Source organism: Kogia breviceps, chromosome 1, assembly GCF_026419965.1.
Source record: "Kogia breviceps isolate mKogBre1 chromosome 1, mKogBre1 haplotype 1, whole genome shotgun sequence".
NCBI lineage: Eukaryota > Metazoa > Chordata > Mammalia > Artiodactyla > Physeteridae > Kogia > Kogia breviceps.
In genome coordinates this window covers 43122018-43143720 of record NC_081310.1, presented here as the reverse complement: position 1 = coordinate 43143720, position 21703 = coordinate 43122018, and the positions used below count along the sequence as shown (strand labels likewise).

General features: G+C 37.3%; 1 protein-coding gene across 8 annotated transcripts in view; it reads left to right on the top strand.

Annotated features, from left to right (window-relative positions):
• The window catches only part of TOR1AIP1 (torsin 1A interacting protein 1), a 52558-nt gene extending 36019 nt beyond the window's left edge, over positions 1 to 16539 (top strand). For 4 of the 8 annotated variants that reach the window (XM_067030773.1, XM_067030764.1, XM_067030758.1 and 1 more), the window contains 5 exons: positions 275 to 316; positions 848 to 916; positions 10723 to 10767; positions 11125 to 11181; positions 13999 to 16539. In XM_067030773.1, the coding sequence (XP_066886874.1) occupies positions 275 to 316; positions 848 to 916; positions 10723 to 10767; positions 11125 to 11181; positions 13999 to 14786 (1001 nt within the window). In that variant the 3' untranslated portion in view covers positions 14787 to 16539. The remainder of the gene's footprint in view (positions 1 to 274; positions 317 to 847; positions 917 to 10722; positions 10768 to 11124; positions 11182 to 13998) is intronic. The other 4 variants (XM_067030779.1, XM_059056315.2, XM_059056306.2 and 1 more) reach the window with 1 other exon arrangement.
• Positions 16540 to 21703: the final 5164 nt, after the last annotated feature.

The window sequence follows — 21703 nt, the reverse complement described above, 5'->3', positions numbered from 1 at the left end:
ACCTGGTAAACATTCAGTACATTTAGCTTTTATTTTGATGGCGTTGCTCTTAAAGCTGACTTCTTATTATCCAATTCCTGAACATTTTGAAGTTTAGAAAAGGGAAAAGACATATATATAGTATATGTTTGGGACTGATTAAAGAAAGGTTTGATTTTTTTGTTTGTTTTTGGTGTCAATAGTAAACAAGTAAAATGTTTATGCAACATCTTCATTGTTTTTATTTCCATTCGTTCTTTATTTCCTATGACCTTATCTCTGTTTTCTGTTTCAGGTCGAGACTTCACAGCTTTTGATAAGCAACCATTAGTGCTAAGTAAGTGATTCGTTGTCTATTCTTTTATCAATCAACCCAGTCTTACTAGCCAACAAAAATTTGACTAGGATTCAAAGTCATTTTACCCTCTTTGCCTTTTAATCCACCACAAATTGATACTATATGTAATATAGGTACTCTGTGATGTAGAAGTGTGTTTAGGACTACTTTACTGAAAATAATTTATTTATAAAAGTAAATGGTTAACCTTTTTCTTCTTAATTAACACCAAAGTGTTAATGAAGTTCAAGTGTTAATAAATGCAGTCATAGACCATAGCAAAGGACTTGTACATAGTTTTGTCTATTAGGAGATTATGTATTTATTTGCTGCCTTTTTTGCTGTGGGAAGTGACTCATCCTCACTGATGTGATCCTTTGACATTATCTTTTACTTTTGAACCTATTGCTTTGGTTGTTTTCCTCACCAAATTTGTTTTGCCTTTCTGATAAATTTACCTTATAACATTGAGGTATAGTATACATTTTCAAAGTATGTGAAATGATATCTTGATATATATATTTGTCTCAGCCTCGGGATATCAAAAAAATCCTCAAGAATGGGTTGAACAAACCACAAGAATAAGGACTAGGATGCAAAGTAAGTTGATAAATCTCTACCTGTTACTGAAGAAATTTTTAAATTACTACCTGTTATTGAAGTAATTTTAAGTTTATTTGCTGTTTTTTGATTATTTAACATATAAAACTGTTTAGTTCATCAGATAAGTAATTAGGTTGCTTGTGATCTCATTAATAAAGGACATTTATGATTACTAGTTTAGTTATTTCCATCTACTTGGACTGGCAGGAGATGGACTGGGTGTAGAGTGTAGATAGTGGTGTGAGAAAACCAGTGGATGATAGGTCTGTACTTGACAAGTTGTCAGTTCTGTCTAGCAGCAGTACAATCTGCACATGAAAATGAAATTCTAATCTTTTTATAGTACCTGTTTTTATTTTTAATAGTTGTTTACTGTTATATAAATAACCACTTAGAGCAGCTTTGCATACCCATTATTTTAAGTTATAAATGCTGAAATCCTCAAATTGTGTTTTCATGTTTAGGTTTAGGATGGATTAAATGTCATAGAATTTAAGAAATATTTAAGAAATAGGTGCGATAAAACATACTTTGAATTCAGTGTCTATCATAATTTCTATCACAGTGTGTCCACATTAAACCTTGACTGTATAAAAAAATCCATGCCATGCCTTAAGTGACCTTTAACCTCTATCCCTTCCTAACTCATGTAGCCACAGTAGGTCTCGAGGTCATCAGGTTTCCCTTACTTTTATTTAGATAATATAAAAGTCCCCATCATATAGCTCTTGCTCATGAAATGACTAACTGTAATTGGACAAGATAACCTCTGTGGCTTTGTTTTTCTATCATAAAGTAGTAATGGTTGCAATTCATTATTTTCCCAGCAGTGAAGTTTTACCGTATACATTAGTGAGTTCTTCAGCTGTCTAAAACTGAAATAACTTTTTGCCCTCACCTTATTGTTGGCTGTTATTTTTTTTTGGCCACGCTTCGCAGCTTGTGGGATCTTAGTTCCCCAACCAGTGATCGAACCAGGACCCTCGGCAGTGAGAGCGCAGAGTCCCAACCACTGGACCACCAGGGAATTCCCTGGCTGTCATTTCTTATTGCTATATATACTTGCTATTAGAAGACCATTTCCTCTTAAAATTTGTTCTTCTTGACCTATTATAGTTAGGAAACAAAATATTAATTCAGCTTTTTAAGATTACGGTTATAACCAGTATCAAAAATTAAAACATTCTGAAGATCTAAGAATTACTCTTGGAAGCAAAACTGCATGAGTTTAAGTGTACATACTATGAAAAGCTCAGAGTTTTATGATGTTATTAGTTATCTGTATATTCTGGGTAACTAATAGCAGATAAATTACTTCCAGAAAAGTGAAGTGTAGTACATATTGTTGCCAAAAAATGTTTGCATTGGCCTTTCTTAAGACACTGTACAAATGCAATGCAGAAGGGAAAATAATTATATTGAAGGTTTAGTTGGAATGTAGAAATAGATCTTTATGGTTGCTAAATTGATAGCTCATTTATAGTATTTTCTCTGTTTGTATTCCTACTTTGTCTTAAGTTTCTATATTTGTTATGGCTTAAATAGTTGTATACTGGTTGATAGCCATCTACCATATATACAGGACTTCCAGAGTTAAAGAGAAACTATATAGCAGAAATTTGCACATTCAGGTGCAGATAACAAAATTTTTTAGATTTTTGACCACAGAAGGACTTTAAGATAAGAAGAATTTTCAATCAGTGTAGAAGATTGCAGGAAGAAAGAATTTTCAATCAGAGTAGAAGATTGCAGGAAGGAAGAATTTTCAATCAGAGTAGAAGATTACAGGAAGAAAGAATTTTCAGAGTAGAAGATTGCAGTGATTTCCAAACAGCCTTATAGATTTCTCTTCAATCTAACATCATTTGAAAAAACTTTTCCTTGGCATTCCAAGTTTCATATCTTATTGTCTTAACTATACACTTCTGCCTGCTTCAGTGAGGAAAAAAAATTCATTTTTAGATTTAGGTTTTCAAGAACCTGGATTTCAGATCATTATCACCTTCTGTTAGCACCAGCTCTCTGGGTAGACAGGTCCCAGTTCAGGTTTCTACCTGCATCCACATCTTTGGGGAAAGATAGAACCACTGTCTATACTTTTGCTGTGTCCCAGATGATAAAACAGTGAGGCCTCTGAGTCTGTGCTTCATTTATACACATGGTTTGGAACCTGTCTCTAAAAGTGGTGTAGAGAAAAGAGGAGAGTTTGGAGTTAGAGCTATTGGGTTCCAGTCCCAGATCTTCTACTTACTAATTGAGTCATCTTGGTAAAGTCTCTTAAACTTTGTGAACCTCAATTTTCTTAACTTTAAAGTTGGGACAATAGTGCCTATAACTAGTTATTCTAATGAGCTTATTATATATGTAAACACAGTTTTTTAAGTCTAAATGTACCACATAAATAATTAATGCTTATTTATTGTTAACAATATATTGTGTAATAATCAGTAGTAATAACTATGAAAGATTCATGCCCTCTGCTTTTGACTTTATAGAGTAATTGATTGTTACCTACTCTTCATACTAGAAAAGCTCTGAGCTTTATCTTTTTAAAAAGATCTTTTATAACAGAATTTTTATTACTGTCTCTAAAAATATTTTTAATAAGGATAGGGCTTCCCTGGTGGCGCAGTGGTTGCGAGTCCACCTGCTGATGCAGGGGATGCGGGTTCGTGCCCTGGTCCGGGAAGATCCCACATGCCACGGAGCGGCTGGGCCCATGAGCCATGGCCGCTGGGCCTGCACGTCTGGAGCCTGTGCTCCGCGAAGGGAGAGGCCACAACAGTGAGAGGCCCGCATACCGGAAAAAAAAAAAAAAAAAAAAAGGATAAAGTTTACCTTTTAGACAGTGTGTTGCCTCAGCAGTATATATACCCTACTTAGTTTGAGTTCTTCAAATTGTATAAATATTTCATATGGTATATAATAACTGTTACTTATCTATTCTATATCATTAAAATCATCATAGAAGAGCACTTAACATTTTTATGTATTGTCTCATTTGATCTTTGCAACCATGGATTAAAGTATTCAAGATAAACATTATCTTGATGGATTTGTTTTTTAAATTGTTTCACATACTCTTTAACTGTAGGTTAAACTATTTTATTGAAGTATGATTGACATACATTCATTTTGGTTTTTAAAATATTTTGTTAAAGTATAGTTGATTTACAATGTTGTGTTAATTTCTGCTGTATGGCAAAGCGATTCAGTTATTCATATATATATTCTTTTTCATATTCTTTTCCATTATGGGTTATCACAGGATATTGAATATAGTTCCCTGTACTATACAATAGGACCTTGTTGTTTATCCATCCTATATATAATACTTTGCATCTGCTAATCCCAAACTCCTAGTCCATTCCTCCCCTACCCCACCTTCTTGGCAACCACAAGTGTGTTCTCTATGTCTGTGAGTCTGTTTCTGTTTCATAAATACGTTCATTTATGTCATATTTTAGAATCCACATATGAGTGATGTCATATGGTATTTGTCTTTCTCTGACTTACTTCGCTTAGTATGATAATCTCTAGGTCCATCCATGTTGCTGCAAATGGCATTATTTCATTCTCTTTTATGGTTAATATTCCACTGATTATATATATACCACATCTTCTTTATCAGTTCATCTGTGATTGACATGCATTTAAAGTATACCGCTTATGTATTTACTGTATACAACTTGATGAGTTTGGAGAAAAGTATATACCTGTGAAACCATCACCATAGTCTATGCCGTGAACATATCTATCACCTCCAAAAGTTTTCTCCCACCCTTTTTATTTATTATTATATGTGTGATAAGAACACTTAAGATCTACCCTCTTAGCAAATTTTTAATATATAGGACAATAAATATAGGTACTATACTCTACAGTAGATTTCTAGGATTTTTTCATCTCATTTAACTGAAACTGTGTACCCTTTGATTGATATCTCCTGATTTCCCCCTCCCCCAGGCCCTGGAAACCACCTCTTTCTATGAATTTGACTAGGTTCATCACATAAATGATATTTTGAAGTATTTGCATATCTGTATCTGACTTATTTCATTAGGATAATGTTCTCCATGTTGTCCAGAGTGGCAAGATTTCCTTCTTTTTTATTTATTTATTTTTTTTTTAATTTTTTTATTTTTTGCGGTACACGGGCCTCTCCCTGTTGTGGCCTCTCCCGTTGCGGAGCACAGGCTCCGGACGCGCAGGCTCAGCGGCCAAGGCTCACGGGCCCAGCCGCTCCGCGGCATGTGGGATCTTCCCGGACCGGGGCACGAACCCGCATCCCCTGCATCGGCAGGCGGATCCTCAACCACTGCGCCACCAGGGAAGCCCCTTCCTTCTTTTTTAAAGCAGAATAATAATACCATCGTGCCTGATCTTAGTGGAAATGGTTTCAGTTTTTCACCATTGAGGACGATGTTGGCTGTGGGTTTGTCATATATGGCCTTCATTATGTTGAGGAAAGTTCCCTCTATGCCTACTTTCCGGAGGGTTTTTATCATAAATGGGTGTTGGATTTTGTCAAAAGCTTTTTCTGCATCCTTTGAGATGATCATATGGTTTTTATTCTTCAGTTTGTTAATATGGTGTATCACATTGATTGATTTGCGTATATTGAAGAATCCTTGCGTTCCTGGAATAACCCCCACTTGATCATTGTGTATGATCCTTTTAATGTGCTGTTGGATTCTGTTTGCTAGTATTTTGTTGAGTTTTGCATCTATGTTCATCAGTGATATTGGCCTGTAGTTTTCTTTTTTTGTGACCTCTTTGTCTGGTTTTGGTATCAGGGTGATGGTGGCCTCATAGAATGACTTTGGGAGTGTTCCTCCCTCTGCTATCTTTTGGAAGAGTTTGAGAAGGATAGGTGTTAGCTCTTCTCTAAATGTTTGATAGACTTCGCCTGTGAAGCCATCTGGTCCTGGGCTTTTGTTTTTTGGAAGATTTTTAATCACAATTTCAATTTCAGTGCTTATGATTGGTCTGTTCATATTATATTTTCTGTTTCTTCCTGGTTCAGTCTCGGCAGGTTGTGCATTTATAAGAATTTGTCCATATCTTCCAAGTTGTCCATTTTATTGGCATAGAGTTGCTTGTAGTAATCTCTCATGACCCTTTGTATTTCTGCAGTGTCACTTGTTACTTCTCCTTTTCCATTTCTAATTCTATTGATTTGAAGGTTGCCCACTCTCACCACTGTTATTCAACATAGTTTTGGAAGTTTTAGCCACAGCAATCAGAGAAGAAAAAGAAATAAAAGGAATCCAAATTGGAAAAGAAGAAGTAAAGCTGTCACTCTTTGCAGATGACATGATACTCTACATAGAGAATCCTAAAGATGCTACCAGAAAACTACTAGAGCTAATCAATGAATTTGGTAAAGTAGCAGGATACAAAATTAATGCATAGAAATCTCTGGCATTCCTATACACTAACGATGAAAAATCTGAGAGTGAAGTTAAGAAAACACTCCCATTTACCATTGCAACAAAAAGGATAAAATATCGGAATAAACCTACCTAAGGAGACAAAAGACCTGTATGCAGAAAATTATAAGACACTGATGAAAGAAATTAAAGATGATACAAATAGATTGAGAGATATACCATGTTCTTGGATTTTTTTTTTTTTTTTTTTTTTTTTTTTTTTTTTGCGGTATGCGGGCCTCTCACTGTTGTGGCCTCTCCCGTTGCGGAGCACAGGCTCCGGACGCACAGGCCCAGCGGCCATGGCTCACGGGCTTAGTTGCTCCGCGGCATGTGGGATCTTCCCGGACCAGGGCACGAACCCGTGTCTCCTGCATCGGCAGGCGGATTCTCAACCACTGCGCCACCAGGGAAGCCCCATGTTCTTGGATTTGAAGAATCAACATTATGAAAATGACTCTACTACCCAAAGCAATCTACAGATTCAATGCAATCCCTATCAAACTACCACTGGCATATTTCACAGAACTAGAACAAAAAATTTCAAAATTTATATGGAAACACAAAAGACCCCGAATAGCTAAAGCAAACTTGAGAACGAAAAATGGAGCTGGAGGAATCAGGCTCCCTAACTTCAGACTATACTACAAAACTACAGTAATCAAGACAGTATGGTTCTGGCACAAAAACAGAAATATAGATCAATGGAACAAGATAGAAAGCCCAGAGATAAACCCACGCACATATGGTCACCTTATCTTTGATAAAGGAGGCAAGAATATACAGTGGAGAAAAGATAGCCTCTTCAATAAGTGGTGCTGGGAAAACTGGACAGGTACATGTAAAAGAATGAAATTAAAACACTCCCTAACACCGTACACAAAAATAAACTCAAAATGGATTAAAGACCTAGGCAGAACATAGGCAGAACACTCTATGACATACATCACAGCAAGATCCTTTTTGACCCACCTCCTAGAGAAATGGAAATAAAAACAAAAATAAACAAATGGGACCTAATGAAACTTAAAAGCTTTTGCACAGCAAAGGAAACCATAAACAAGATCAAAAGACAGCCCTCAGAATGGGAGAAAATATTTGCAAATGAAACAGCTGACAAAGGATTAATCTCCAAGATTTACAAGCAGCTCATGCAGCTCAATAACAAAAAACAAACAACCCAATCCAAAAATGGGCAGAAGAACTAAATAGACATTTCTCCAAAGAAGATATACAGATTGCCAACAAACATGTGAAAGAATGCTCAACATCATTAATCATTAGAGAAATGCCAATCAAAACTACAATGAGATATTATCTCACACCAGTCAGAATGGCCATCATCAAAAAATCTACAAACAATAAATGCTGGAGAGGGTGTGGAGAAAAGGGAACACTCTTGCGCTGTTGGTGGGAATGTAAATTGATTCAGCCACTATGGAGAACAGTATGGAGGTTCCTTAAAGAACTAAACATAGAAGTACCATATGACCCAGCAATCCCACTACTGGGCATATACCCTGAGAAAACCATAATTCAAAAAGAGTCATGTACCAAAATGTTCATTGCAGCTCTATTTACAATAATCAGGACATGGAAGCAACCTAAGTGTCAATCATCAGATGAATGGATAAAGAAGATGTGGCACATATATACAATGGAATATTACTCAGCCATAAAAAGAAATGAAATTGAGATATTTGTAGTGAGGTGGATAGATCTAGAGTCTGTCATACAAAGTGAAGTAAGGCAGAAAGAGAAAAATGAATACCGTATGCTAACACATATATATGGAATCTAAGAAAAAAAAAAGTCATGAAGAACCTAGGGGTAAGATGGGAATAAAGACACAGACTTACTAGAGAATGGACTTTAAGATATGGGGAGGGGGAAGTGTAAGCTGTGACAAAGTGAGCGAGTGGCATGGACATATATACACTACCAAACGTAGGGTGGATAGCTAGTGGGAAGCAGCCACATGGCACAGGGAGATCAGCTAGGTGGTTTGTGACCACCTAGAGGGGTGGGATAGGGAGGGTGGGAGGGAGGGAGATGCAAGAGGGAAGAGATATGGCAACATATGTCTATGTATAACTGGTTCACTTTGTTATAAAGCAGAAACTAACACACCATTGTAAAGCAATTATACTCCAATAAAGATGTTAAAAATAAAATAAAATTAAATTAAAAAAAAATAATAATTCCATTGTGTGTGTGTCCATATATATGCATAAATACATCACATTTTCTTTATCCATTAATTTGTCAATGGACATTTGGTTTGTTTCCCTGTTTTGGCTATTGTGAATATTACTGCAATGAACATGGGTGTGCAGATATCTCTCCAAGATCGTAATTTCAGTTCCTTTGCATATATATCCAAAAGTGGGATTGCCGGATAATATGGTAGTCCATTTTTAACCTTTTGGGGAACCTCCATAATTCTTTTCCATAGTGCCTGCCCCAATTTATATTCCCACCAGTAGTGTACAGTGATTCTCTTTCCTCCACATCCTCTCCACATACCTTGCACTTTTGTTTTTTCGATAATAGCCACAATACATTTGAAAATGTGAGGTGATTTCTCATTGTGATCTTGATCACATAAGTCATGTGCTTTTTAAGTTTGATGTAATCCCATGGTCTATTTTTACTTTTTTTGTCCGTGCTTTTGCTGTTATATCCAAGAAATCATTGTCAAGGCCAATTTCAAGAAGCTTTTCCCCCATGTTTCTTCTGGGAGTTTTATTGTTTCAATTCTTAACTTAAGTCTTTAATCCATTTTGAGTCGATTTTTGTGTATGGTGTAAGGGCCAATTTCATTCTTTGTATGTGGTTATCCAGTTTCCCCAGTACCATTTACTGAAGAGACTATCCTTTCGCTATTGTATAGTCTTGACACCCTTGTTGAGGATCAGTTGACTATATCTTCATGGGTTTATTTCTGACTTTCTGTTCTCTTCCATTGGTCTATATGTCTGTATTTATGGCAGTATCATGTTTTGATTATTCTAGCTTTGTGATATATTTTGAAATCAGAAAGTGTGATGCCTCCAGTTTTGTTCTTCTTACTCAAAGTTGTTTTGGCCTTTCAAATTTGGGGTCTTTCGTGATTCCATATGAATTTTAGGATTGTTTTCTGTTTCTATAAAAACTGCCATTGGAATTTTTATACAGATTGCACTGAATCTGTAGATTGCTTTCGGTAGTATGGACATTTTAAGAATGTTAATTCTCCATTCCATGACCATGAGATATCTTTCCATTTACTTATGTCTGCTTTAATTCCTTTCATCAGTGTTTTAGAGGTTTCAGTGTACAATTCTTTTACCTCCTTGGTTAATCTTATTCCTAAATATTTTATTCTTTTTGATGCTGTTGTAAATGGGAGTTTTTCTTAATTTTGTTTGTGTTAATTTTGTTTTCTTAATTTTATGTTCTTATGAGTTATATGAATATTATATATGTTTCATAATAACTATTATTTAGCTATTCTCCATTATTAATATCATCATGCACTTCACAGCATTTTCATATATTATCTCATTTGATGTTTACAACCATGGAATGAGGTATTTAAGATAAACATTATCTGATGGAAATTTTTTTTTTTTTAGTAAGACAGTTTTAACTTTGGTTACCTAACTTTGAAGCTTCTAAATGATGCCATTTCCTAGGCTAACCTAGTAATTGCAAAACAATCTGCCTTTAGAGTTAAGGTTGATGTCGTTTTGTTTCATTTGAGGTTTTTTGTCATATGACCAGAAATAAGGCTATTTCTTTAAAAAGATATATAAAATAAATAAATTAGCAGTGCTAATTTTATTCCTCCAGTTTAGTCCAGTGTTTCTCAAATAAAACTGTTGATAGGAAGATCACTTATACACATAAAATTATAAAACTCCAGGCAAATGCTAGATGACAGTATTGGTAATGTAGATCATACAAATGAGTAACTCAGCCTCTTTCCTTTCTGAACCCTGTCCTTCCATCTCCTCTCTCTTAGATGTTAAAATCTGTGACTATGCCAAGGAGGACAGAGAGGAAAAGGAAAGAGCTTTTCATTTATTTTCTAAAGTATGATGGAAATAGAGATTTGATGGAGTTGTGGGAAAATTATTTTTGAAATCTATTGTTTAACCACAAAGCTAAAACAATTACTTGTCTATTACCAGAAATGGTGAAAAGTTTTTCAGTGTAATTTCTAAAATATTACTAATATTTGAAATGGTCAGAAGCACCAGAGGAAGTATTTGAATCAGTTTGAGGTAGAAATTAGTGAAGATTAAGATTGAGTTTTACCTTAAAACCCCTTATCCAGAGAGCTTAGTAATCCATAATCATATTTTGTCCTTCTTTCCCTCTTTACAGCGTCATCACCAGGCAAGCGTTTGATATATGGCAGTTTTTCAGATGGTATTATTTGTGTCCTTTTATTATAGCTGTGCTTATTTTCTTTGTCCTCTTAACTTTGTCCCAGAAGTTTCACCACTCCCATTAAATAATTTGGGTCAAGTTCTTCCAGGCTTTCTCACAACACTAATGTGTTAAGAGTATGCTTTGTACTCGACCATTACATTAATTATGAAAGAAATCAATCTTGTGTCTCAAGCAGCTGTCAATCTAATAGACACTTGGATCTTCTGCTTTTTCTTCTGTTTCTGACAGATCTCTGCCTTATTTTCTCTTGGTGAAATTTGTATTTTCTTTTTCTGTTGGAAATACTGAAATTATGAAACATAAATTGATAGTCTTTATTACTCCTATCATTAGATGATGGTGTTCAGAAATCAGAGCTTGGAAACCAATCTCCATCAACCTCCAGCCAACGTAAGTTTGTCTATTCAGCTTTCATTAAATGAGTCTCTAAAATTGGTGAACATAATGATTTTTAAATTTTTTTGACACCAAAGAACTTCATGCTATTTGAAGAATTATGTTTTAAGTACTTCAAAGGAAAAAGTGTATATTCTACCAGCAGCAAAAGTCTTTAAGGACAAACTGTGAAAAAACATCTGGCTTTCCCCTTTACTTTATTATCCATAAGACCAAAAGTGAAAGTTAACAAGTAAAGCAACTAATGCTGTTAACCAAGTGAACCTTGTTGAGTCAAAGGAAAGATGCACATAGCATGACATAATGGGAATACCATAGTTTCTTAGAGTTCACAGACATGAATTTGAATCAGTTTGGACCACTTACCTTCTGTATAGCCTTGGGGCAAGTTTCTTTAGTTCTCTAAGCCTTTTTATTGTCTTGAAAGAGTACTAAGAAAATAACAGTGATTCTCAGATTCTTTGGTCTCAATACCACTTTCCACTAGCAAAATTAATAAGAACCCCAGAGACCTTTTTTAAAAAGAGACTTTTAAAAAAAATATATGAGTTATACCTGTCCATATTTACCTAGAGATTAAAATTGGAAAAAAATGTTTTAATGTTTATTAGTTATTTTAAAATAATTTAGTAAGGAGAGTGGTAGATTGCTTTGTATTTTCTCTGATCTCTAATGCCTGGCTTAATAAAATGGAGCTGGAGTTTCATTCTGCTTCTGTATTCAAACTGTTACAAAATATTGGGGGTTTTTTTGGTTTTTTAATTTATTTTTTAATCTTTTTTGGGCTGCATTGGGTTTTCTTTGCTGCGCACAGGCTTTCTCTAGTTGCGGTGAGCGGGAGCTACTCTTCATTGCAGTGTGCAGGCTTCTCATTGTGGTGGCTTCTCTTTGTTGCAGAGTATTGGCTCTAGGTGCATGGGCTTCAGTAGTTGTGGCATGTGGGCTTCACTAGTTGTGGCTCATGGGCTCTAGAGCGCAGGCTCAGTAGTTGTGGCGCACAGGCTTAGTTGCTCTGTGGCGTGTGGGATCTTCCCGGACCAGGGATTGAACCCGCGTCCCCTGCATTGGCAGGTGGATTCTTAACCGCTGCACCACCAGGGAAGTCCCAGTCAGTTGTTTTCTTGAAAGCAACAGGCTCACATTGTTCGTCTTCCAGAAAACGTCTCCCAAATATGAAAGTCTGACTAACCACAGTTTGTCACTTGTCCTTTCAAGTAAAAATTCTATGAAAAAAGCACTATTTCAGCTCACAACTCAGTTGCACAAAGTTCTTTTCTTTGAGACAGCCATATACTGTTCTATGTAGCAGAAGTGGTTTATATATATGTCCCATTAAGATTTCTACTCAAGGTTGAGTTCTAATAAGATAAATTCTTCTAAATGCTTCATGAAGGATGTTCTTAAGTGAAACTGATAACCTGGAATACATGGCCATGAAGAATACAAAAACAGTCCTAGTTTGGTGCTACTGCCCTGTGATTCATCTAAAGCATCAGTTATTTTTCCTACCATGGCTTTTTACACCATCATTGCAGATGTCAATATGGTAGAAAAAGGCAAATAAGATCTTAGTGTCGGGAGAATAGTTTTAACCTCAAGGACCCCCTTGAAGAGATCTTGAGATACCCCACCAGCTACACTTTGAGAACTGTTGCTCTAAAGGGTCCATAGTACAATTATTAGTCTAAAGCAGTCAATAAATAGAAAGTGTAAAAATACTGTTACTGTCATATTAAATTATTAAATGATGTGGTATATGAGAAAGTGCTTAAACTGAAAAGCACTAGGTAAATGTAAATTCATATCATCATTGCCAGTAATAATTAGGAATGAGTTGCAAACTAAGTTTTACCAGTGTTAACTTGCATACAGCAAAAGATAGGCATCAGTGCAGTTAAAGGGACAGCTAGCTATTATATGGAAAATTTCACTTATAATGCATCCTTTTCTTTATCCCTTTATATACATAAACATTCCACCTTGGATAATAATCCATGTTAGTTTCTAAATTTAAAACTATTTTGTCTTTTAATGTTGTTTACCTCCCAAATATTAGCAGTAGTAATAATAGTTTTGCTTTATAAATTGTATTCTTTCTGACTTGCACGTGCCATTACATATACTTAAATTCTACTTTTTCCTCTAAGTCTCTTTATCATTTTGACATTGAAGAGGCATATGCATACTCATACACGTAACTTAAAACACATGTGCTAAATTATTTCTTTAAGAAAGTAAATTATCAGCTCCCTTCTTTTTTTTTTTTTTTTTTTTTTTTTTTTGTGGTATGCGGGCCTCTCACTGCTGTGGCCTCTCCCGTTGCGGAGCACAGGCTCCGGACGCACAAGCCTAGCGGCCATGGCTCACGGGCTTAGTTGCTCCGCGGCATGTGGGATCTTCCCGGACCAGGGCACGAACCCGTGACCCCCAACCACTGCGCCACCAGGGAAGCCCTATCAGCTCCCTTCTTTAAATTCCTTCCTCTCTTATCTAATGTTTATAAAGATTAATATTGGCTTTAAAAGTCACTTGCTCTTGGGCTTCCCTGGTGGCGCAGTGGTTGAGAATCCGCCTGCCGATGCAGGGGTCACGGGTTCGTGCCCTGGTCCGGGAAGATCCCACATGCCGCGGAGCAACTAAGCCCGTGAGCCATGGCCGCTAGGCTTGCGCGTCCGGAGCCTGTGCTCCGCAACGGGAGAGGCCACATCAGTGAGAGGCCCGCATACCACAAAAAAAAAAAAAAAAAGTCACTTGCTCTTGAATCTAAGAAAATAATATTTGTGTCTTATCATTTCTTTTTTTCCTGAGCAGAAGTGACTGGACAACCCAAAAGTGCATCTTTTGTCAAGGTGAAGTGGTGGTGGCCCCTTGTTCTGATAGCTGCTCTTCTCATTGGGTGTTTTTGGTACACTCATACTCCTGAAGCAGAAACCACTGCTGTTCAAGAGTTCCAGAACCAGATGAAACAACTTATGAATAAGTACCAAGGTCAAGATGAGAAGCTGTGGAAAAGGAGCCTAACATTCCTGGAAAAACATCTTAATAGCTCCCACCCTCGGCCTCAGCCTGCTATCTTGCTGCTCACTGCTGCCCGAGATGCTGAAGAAGCACTCAAGTGTCTGAGTGAACAAATTGCTGATGCCTATTCTTCCTTCCGAAGTGTTCCTGCAATCCGGATTGATGGGGCGGGCAAAGCAACTCAAGACAGTGATGTTGTCAAACAAGAGGTGGATCAGGAACTGAGCAACGGATTCCGAAATGGCCAGAATGCAGCCGTGGTCCACCGCTTTGAGTCACTGCCTGCAGGCTCTACTTTGATCTTCTATAAGTATTGTGATCATGAAAATGCAGCCTTTAAAGATGTAGCCTTAGTCCTAACTGTCTTGTTAGAGGAGGAGACACTTGGAACCAGTCTAGGCCTAAAGGAAATTGAAGAAAAAGTGAGGGATTTCCTCAAAGTCAAGTTCACCAACTCTGATACACCCAACTCCTACAAACATATGGACCCAGACAAATTGAGTGGGCTCTGGAGCCGTATTTCTCACTTAGTCCTGCCTGTACAACCTGAAAATGACCTGAAAAGGGGCATCTGCTTATAAGAGGAGACAGAAGAGAAAATCATGTCTCACGTTCTGAGAACTTTTCAAACTTTCTAACCATAGACAGGATCCAGAGCTCTTTTTGAAAGAATTGGTTTCTTTTTAAAGGAGGTTAAGTTCTTAGGTAAACATGGAATATCTAAATCATTTATTCAACCTAATTATCTGTTTTTTTGAGAGAATCGTTTCCTTGTTTCCATTGAGATCTGTGTTAATGATATCTGAGGACTGTAAATTATATGCAGTCCCATAGAGGATCTGCTTAGATTCTAGGTTGAATCATTATTGCTATGGTATGACCAGTGGGAGGGATTAGGCTCCTTCCTATGAATCCACCCAATTTTTTAACTTAGACTTTTTTCACAGTTTGTTGAGTTATTAGTAAGACAGCTCCCTGAACACAACTGTGGATTTCCCCTTTTGTCCTCTTCTTCATCATTTAGATGTGAATTCTGTAGTCAGCTTCTGCTTATAGGAACAAAAATAATGAAAGGCCATCTGAGTGTGTGTTTGAGATTTTTGTTTTTTGTTTTTTTCCTTTGATTTTGGAGGGCAAGGAGAAGGAGACATGGGAAAAGTTGTGGAATGGGGAGGGAAAGGAGGGAAAACGTCTTCAAGATGAAATGTTAAAATAAGCCACTGAGGGAATTCCCTGGCGGTCCAGTAGTTAGGACTCCACGCTTTCACTGCCGAGGGCCCAGGTTTGATCCCTGGCTAGGAAACTAAGATCCTGCAAGCCGCCCCACGTGGCCAAAAAGAAAGCCACTGAGGCTTAGGGTTAGTCAAACATAGTTATATGAACTGCATTCTCAGTGAATTCTGTTGCGACTTGTGTTTCACATGTCCTTTTTTTTCCTTTAAGAAATGTTTATTCCAAATATTTTGAAGCATGTATATGATGAGGTTTAGTATATTTGTTCACTTGGCTCTTAAGAATGGGTAACTTCAGAGCCATTTATTTTGGTCATATCCTGAAAGTTTTGTTAAGAAATACAATTTCAGGAATTGGTAAACCATTTGTTAACCAGCTCTCCTGGGCTGTTGAAGAAGGATTTGATTTTCTGCATGTCTACTTGTTGCATTCTGAGTCCTTTAATGACACTCTTGTAACAAGAATAAAGATTTACAATGCACGTGATAAATTCTACTAAGAGTGCCTCAAGCGAAAAAGAAAGTGAAGTTTACCATATATGAAGAATGTTAAAATGTACTACTGTACATTACTGTACTACTATAGAATTTCAGTTTTAACTTTGCATCACTAACAGCTTTCTCATCTGTCAACTGCTTTGGTTTTCTTAGAAGCTTAAAATTCTGGATCCACTTTATTTTTTTATTGTCTACAAACCTTTAAATGAAAATATTGTTTTTAGAATACTAGAGCCTGTCAATAACTTCATCATTTACCTTTTGAGGATCCCATGACTGGTGGTAGAGTACGGTCTCGTTTCTTCCCACTAGGACTACCAATATTCATAAATTTATACCCCTTATTGTAATTTGTTCCTGACTGTCAGAAGTCAGATATTCTGATTTATAGAGGATTCTAAAACAAGAGTTTTTGGAAAGACTTATTTTATACATATATATATTATATGGAGAAACAAATGTTTTTTTAAATGTTTCATTGACCAAAATAATTTTAAAGTAATTAATATTACTTATATCAGGAAAAATAATTGTAGCAGCTGATCTGTAAATGACTTTAAAAGCTATTTTAGTAATTTAAATAAATTTACTTTCTTGGTTTGTACTCTTGTGTGTCATAAACTTAATGATTCATATACCTTTAAAAGAAATTATTCCTAGAGTTTTCTTTACACTTGAACAATTTTAGTGACTTCTGCTAGGAGAAACAAAGGCCAAACAAAGAATTGGAGCCACTCACAAGTACACTGGTAGGAAATACAATCACTGTGATCTTCTGTTTCATCCGGGGATTCTGAATTATCACTAAAATGGAATTAGTTTAGATATTCCCCACTTGGCAAAAGAATCCATACCATGTTTCTCAAATTTTTCATTCTCATCTCTCTAAAGAAGCTTTTTAGATTTTTTTTTCCTAATCATCTACCCCCATGAAATTTTAATACTGCATATATACTCTATATCAGTTTATGGACTGCATATTTTTATGCTTTATACACCTGAAGAATAAGGGTTTTTTGCCCCCATTGAAAGTGCATGCTCAAGAACATCTGTATTTTAGATCATTGATGCCTAAAACATTTTGTTTTGTTCATGTTACCATAATTCATTTGGAGGGGAAAATTTAATAAATCATCAGCTTGAAAATAGGAACTTGGGCCTCTAGAAATTAGGCACATTGTGACTTTGGGTGACAACATTGGCCCAGGGAAAACCACAGTGCTTACAAATTTCTAAAAACTTAATTTGCTTCCCTTCTCTTAATGACTTTCTTATGTTACTTTTAAGGAGGTTTTCTAAACCTCCAGTCCTCAATGAAAGGAAATAAACCTGATTTTCATTCTACGAAAAGAAGTGAAACTTAGAAAGGGTTTGTGTAGTTAATACCTACACTAAAGATATAAAGCCCAATTTGCCTGTGACCTTAGGTCTTCTGAAAGTGGCCTTTGTGTTGTCAATATGAGGAGGCATTTCTCATTGATTGCAAAAAAAAAACAGTGGACTATTCTTGTATATTGTCCTTATCAAGGCCACAGAGTAAAATCTTATGGTATGAAGATTCTACTGACATTAGCCACCTGGGATGTAGGTGTGAGTCCTGAGTCTGGGAAACCAAACTAAGTCTTCCATTGACTGCCATTGACTTGGAAAAAGAGGAAACTCCTGCCTTAAACCTATCTTTGGCCTGGATTCAGAGAAGTCCTGGTGGGCTTGCAGGTTCTTCTGGATGGTAGGGGAAATATAGCCCATCACCTGAGCATGAACAGGGAGAAACCTCTTGCAATTTACAAATTATAGTCTTGTCTTTTGCACACTCTTGGACTCCTCTGGAATATTTTTCATATCTTGCCTTCCTTTTCCCAGCCTCATGCTCTGCTAATTCTTATTTGTTCTGAATGCTTTATTTTTTTTCAGGCAGAACTTTACTGAACCTAACCTAATTCCCTACCCTGAAATACTGGTGCAGGTGCCTCTTCTTTACACGCTTGTTCATCCTATATTACCCCTGTCACAGCACTTAGCACACTCCCACAACCATATGCCTCTTTTTAAAAAAAATTTTATTAGTATAGTTGATTTACAGTGTTGTGTTAATTTCTGCTGTACAGCAAAGTGATTCAGTTATATACTTTTTCATGTTATTTTTCCATTTTGGTTTATTACAAGCTATTAAATATAGTTCCCTGTGCTATACATTAAGACCTTGTTGTTTATCCATCCTACATATAATAGTTTGCATCTGCTAATCCCAAACTCCCAATCCTTCCCTCCCCCACCCCCCCTCCACCTTGGCAACCACAAGTCTGTTCTCTTTGTATGTTTCTGTTTCATAGATAGGTTCATTTGTGTCACATTTTAGATTCCACATATAAGTGATATCATATGATATTTGTATTTGTCTTTCTGACTTCACTTAGTATGATAATCCTAGGTCCATGTTGCTACAAACAGCATTATTTTGTTCTTTTTTATAACTGAGTAATATTCCACTGTAAATAGTGCTACTATGAACTAGGTGTGCATGTATCTTCAAATTAGAGTTTTGTCTGAGTATATGCATAGGAGTGGGATTGCTGGATCACCATATGCCTCTTTTTAAAAAAAAACCCTATTTTTTAAAATTTAATATTTTTTTAATTTTGGGGTGCATTGGGTCTTCGTTGCTGTGTGTGGGCTTTCTCTGGTTGCGGTGAGTGGGGGCTACTCTTCATTGTGGTGTGCGGGCTTCTCATTGCAGTGGCTTCTCTTGTTGTGGAGCACGAGCTCTAGGTGCGTGGGCTTCAGTAATTGTGACACACGGGCTCAGTAGTTGTGGCTCGCAGGCTCTAGAGCTCAGGCTCAGTAGTTGTGGCGCATGGGCTTAGTTGCTCCGCGGCATGTGGGATCTTCCCAGACCAGGGCTCGAACCCTTGTCCCCTGCATTGGCAGGTGGATTCTTAACCACTGCGCCACAAGGGAAGCCCCATATGCCTCTGGAGAGCAGGAGAGTGTGATCAGTCTACACACAGTGGTAATCACATAAAGTGCTCAAATATTTGTTAAATAAAAATTGCAAGCCCTGTGTGGTTAGCAAAAATAGGTAAGTTGCATCTTTCTTAGTGTTTTGCTTTTTTTCTGTTATTCCTGAGCCTTATTTTTCTAAATCTTTTTAATATAAACTATTTCAACCTGGATTCAGTAGGGCTATGAGTAATTTCAGGAAAGAGGAAGGGGACCAATCTCAGAAGGGAAACCTGGCCCTTTTCTGGTGGAAGCAAGGATCATTAGAGAGAGGTCCCCAAGGGGAAGGTGAATGTTAAGAAAGAAAACTGGGAGGCCTTAAGGTCTTTCCACAGTAAGATCAGGAATTTGAGTTTTCTTAAAAGAGCTAGGAAGTTTCCTTACATCATTTCATGTTGCATAAGAGGGTAATTATAGTCTAGATAAGAGATGGCTATGGATGTGGAGAGAAGATGGATAAGAAAAATATTTGAGAAGTAGAAATGACAAGGTTTAGTAATCTAATGTAATGTTATAGAGAAAATACCTCATAGAGGACTCTTCAAAGTGCTGTACTACTAAAAATACCTCCTCAATCTATTTAGCTCATCTATCTTCTTTCCCCAAATATTAAGCACACAGTGGTAAACTAAATTCTTATCTCTGTATGTCTTTCTGTTGACTTTTAGCAGTTTGAAGCAGAGACTTACATATTTAGTCAGGAATTATTTGATTGTAAATAAAAACCCTGTCTAATCAGCAAAAGAGGAAAGGAGGGGTGAGGTGGGTATTGTAAGAATATACATCTGAGACTCCAAGACAGGAAAATATGGGAACTGTGAGGACTGTTCTGGACAAAGTAACCTCACAGCCATTCCCTCTGCCTCTCTACTTCTGGCTTGCTATGCCTCAGCAACTTCCCCTTGTTTCTTTTTTTTGGGCTGCGTTGGGTCTTCATTGCTGCGAGCAGGTTTTCTCTAGTTGCGGCAAGCGGGGGCTACTTTTTGAGTGGTGTGCGGGCTTCTCGTTGTTGAGGCTTCTCTTGTTGCGGAGCACGGGCTGTAGGCGCGTGGGCTTCAGTAGTTGTAGCACGCGGGCTCTAGAGCGCAGGCTCAGTAGTTGTGGCGCACGGGCTTAGTTGCTCCGTGGCACGTAGGATCTTCCCAGATGAGGGCTCAAACCCATGTCGCCTGCAAATTGGCAGGCAGATTCTTAACCACTGCACCACCAGGGAAGTCCCCCCCGCCCCGCTTGTGTCTTAAACACCAAGAGGGTGAACCTGATTGGCTCAGTCCAGTGTATGGGTTATCCCTGAAAAGAATATATGATTAAACATAGCTGCCTAGGTCACTCCTTTAACAGGACCCATGGGGTGGGGATAGAGTAGGACAGTCTTCTGAGGTCAGGCCAAGGAGTGGGCAGATACGGTTAAGGGACAACTGAATACATCTCCAGATTTATAGACCTTTATATAATGTGATGCTGTTCTGGTTAATTCATTTCATTTTGCCTTTTTTAAAAATCAGTGAAAGGGAATTAAAGGTAATGGAAGCAACAATGAAGTTTTAAACTCTGGGTCCTGGTCATAGCTCTGCCTAGGTAAATTTGACCTAAGCAAGTCCTCTTTGTAGCTCTGCTACAAATGTGTTCTGATTTCTTCCCATTGCTTCTGTGTTTCTTATGCTAAAAAAAAAAAAAAAAAAAAAAAAAAAAAAAAAAAAAAAAGCACAGTTAAAACTTCAGGTACTGTTTTCATGTATAATGGCTATTATTAATTTGTTTTAAGTCCCTCACAAACACACTGAGCTTTCTTTAGTTTTCAGTCTGTTTCTTGGGCAAGCGAGGTAGTAAGTGACCATGTAACCTCTGATTCAAACTTGAGTTTTTAGAGTTTGTCTTCCCACTTTTTAAAATTTATTTATTTATTTATTTATTTGATGTGGACCACTTTCAAAGTCTTCATTGAATTTGTTACAGTATTGCTTCTGTTTTTTTCGTCTGTTTTTTGTTTTTGGGGTTTTTTTTGCTACGTTGGGTCTTCGTTGCTGTGCGCGGGCTTTCTCTAGTTGCGGCGAGCGGGGGTACTCTTCATTGCTGTACGCAGGCTTCTCATTGCGGTGGCTTTTCTGGTTGCAGAGCACGGGCTCTAGGCACACGGGCTCAGTAATTGCGGCACACGGGCCCTTAGAGCATGTGGGCTTCAGTAGTTGTGGCGCATGGGCTTAGTTGCTCCGTGGCGTGTGGGATCCTCCTGGACCACGGATCGAACCCGTGTCCCCTGCACTGGCAGGCAGATTCTTAACCACTGTGCCACCAGGGAAGTCCCTTGCTTCTCTTTTATGTCCTGGTTTTTTGGCCACAAGGCATGTGGGATCCTAGCTCCCCAGCCAGGGATCGAACCCGCACCTCCTGCATTGGAAGGCAAAATCCTAACCACTGGACCACCAGGGAAATCCCTTTCTTCCCACTTTTAGGGAGCACCATTCTTAGGCTAAACTCAAGAAGAGAAACTGCTCTGTTCTATATGCCCATAAGAGAATATTTACTCGTAGTTATGTGCATTTCTTGATGAGCAATTTTTTAAATCTACTCTCAATTTCGTAGTTTAAATGGACTGTCTCCTACTTTGTATACCATGAAGATGGAAAAGATCTATATTGAGACCTTTGAATATGTATTAAGTTGTCCCTCACCATTTTCTAGTTTTTGTTACTATTTATTGAGTGCTTATTAGTGCCCCAAACACTGTTTCCACTTCTTTACATGTATTAACTGATTTAATTCTCACA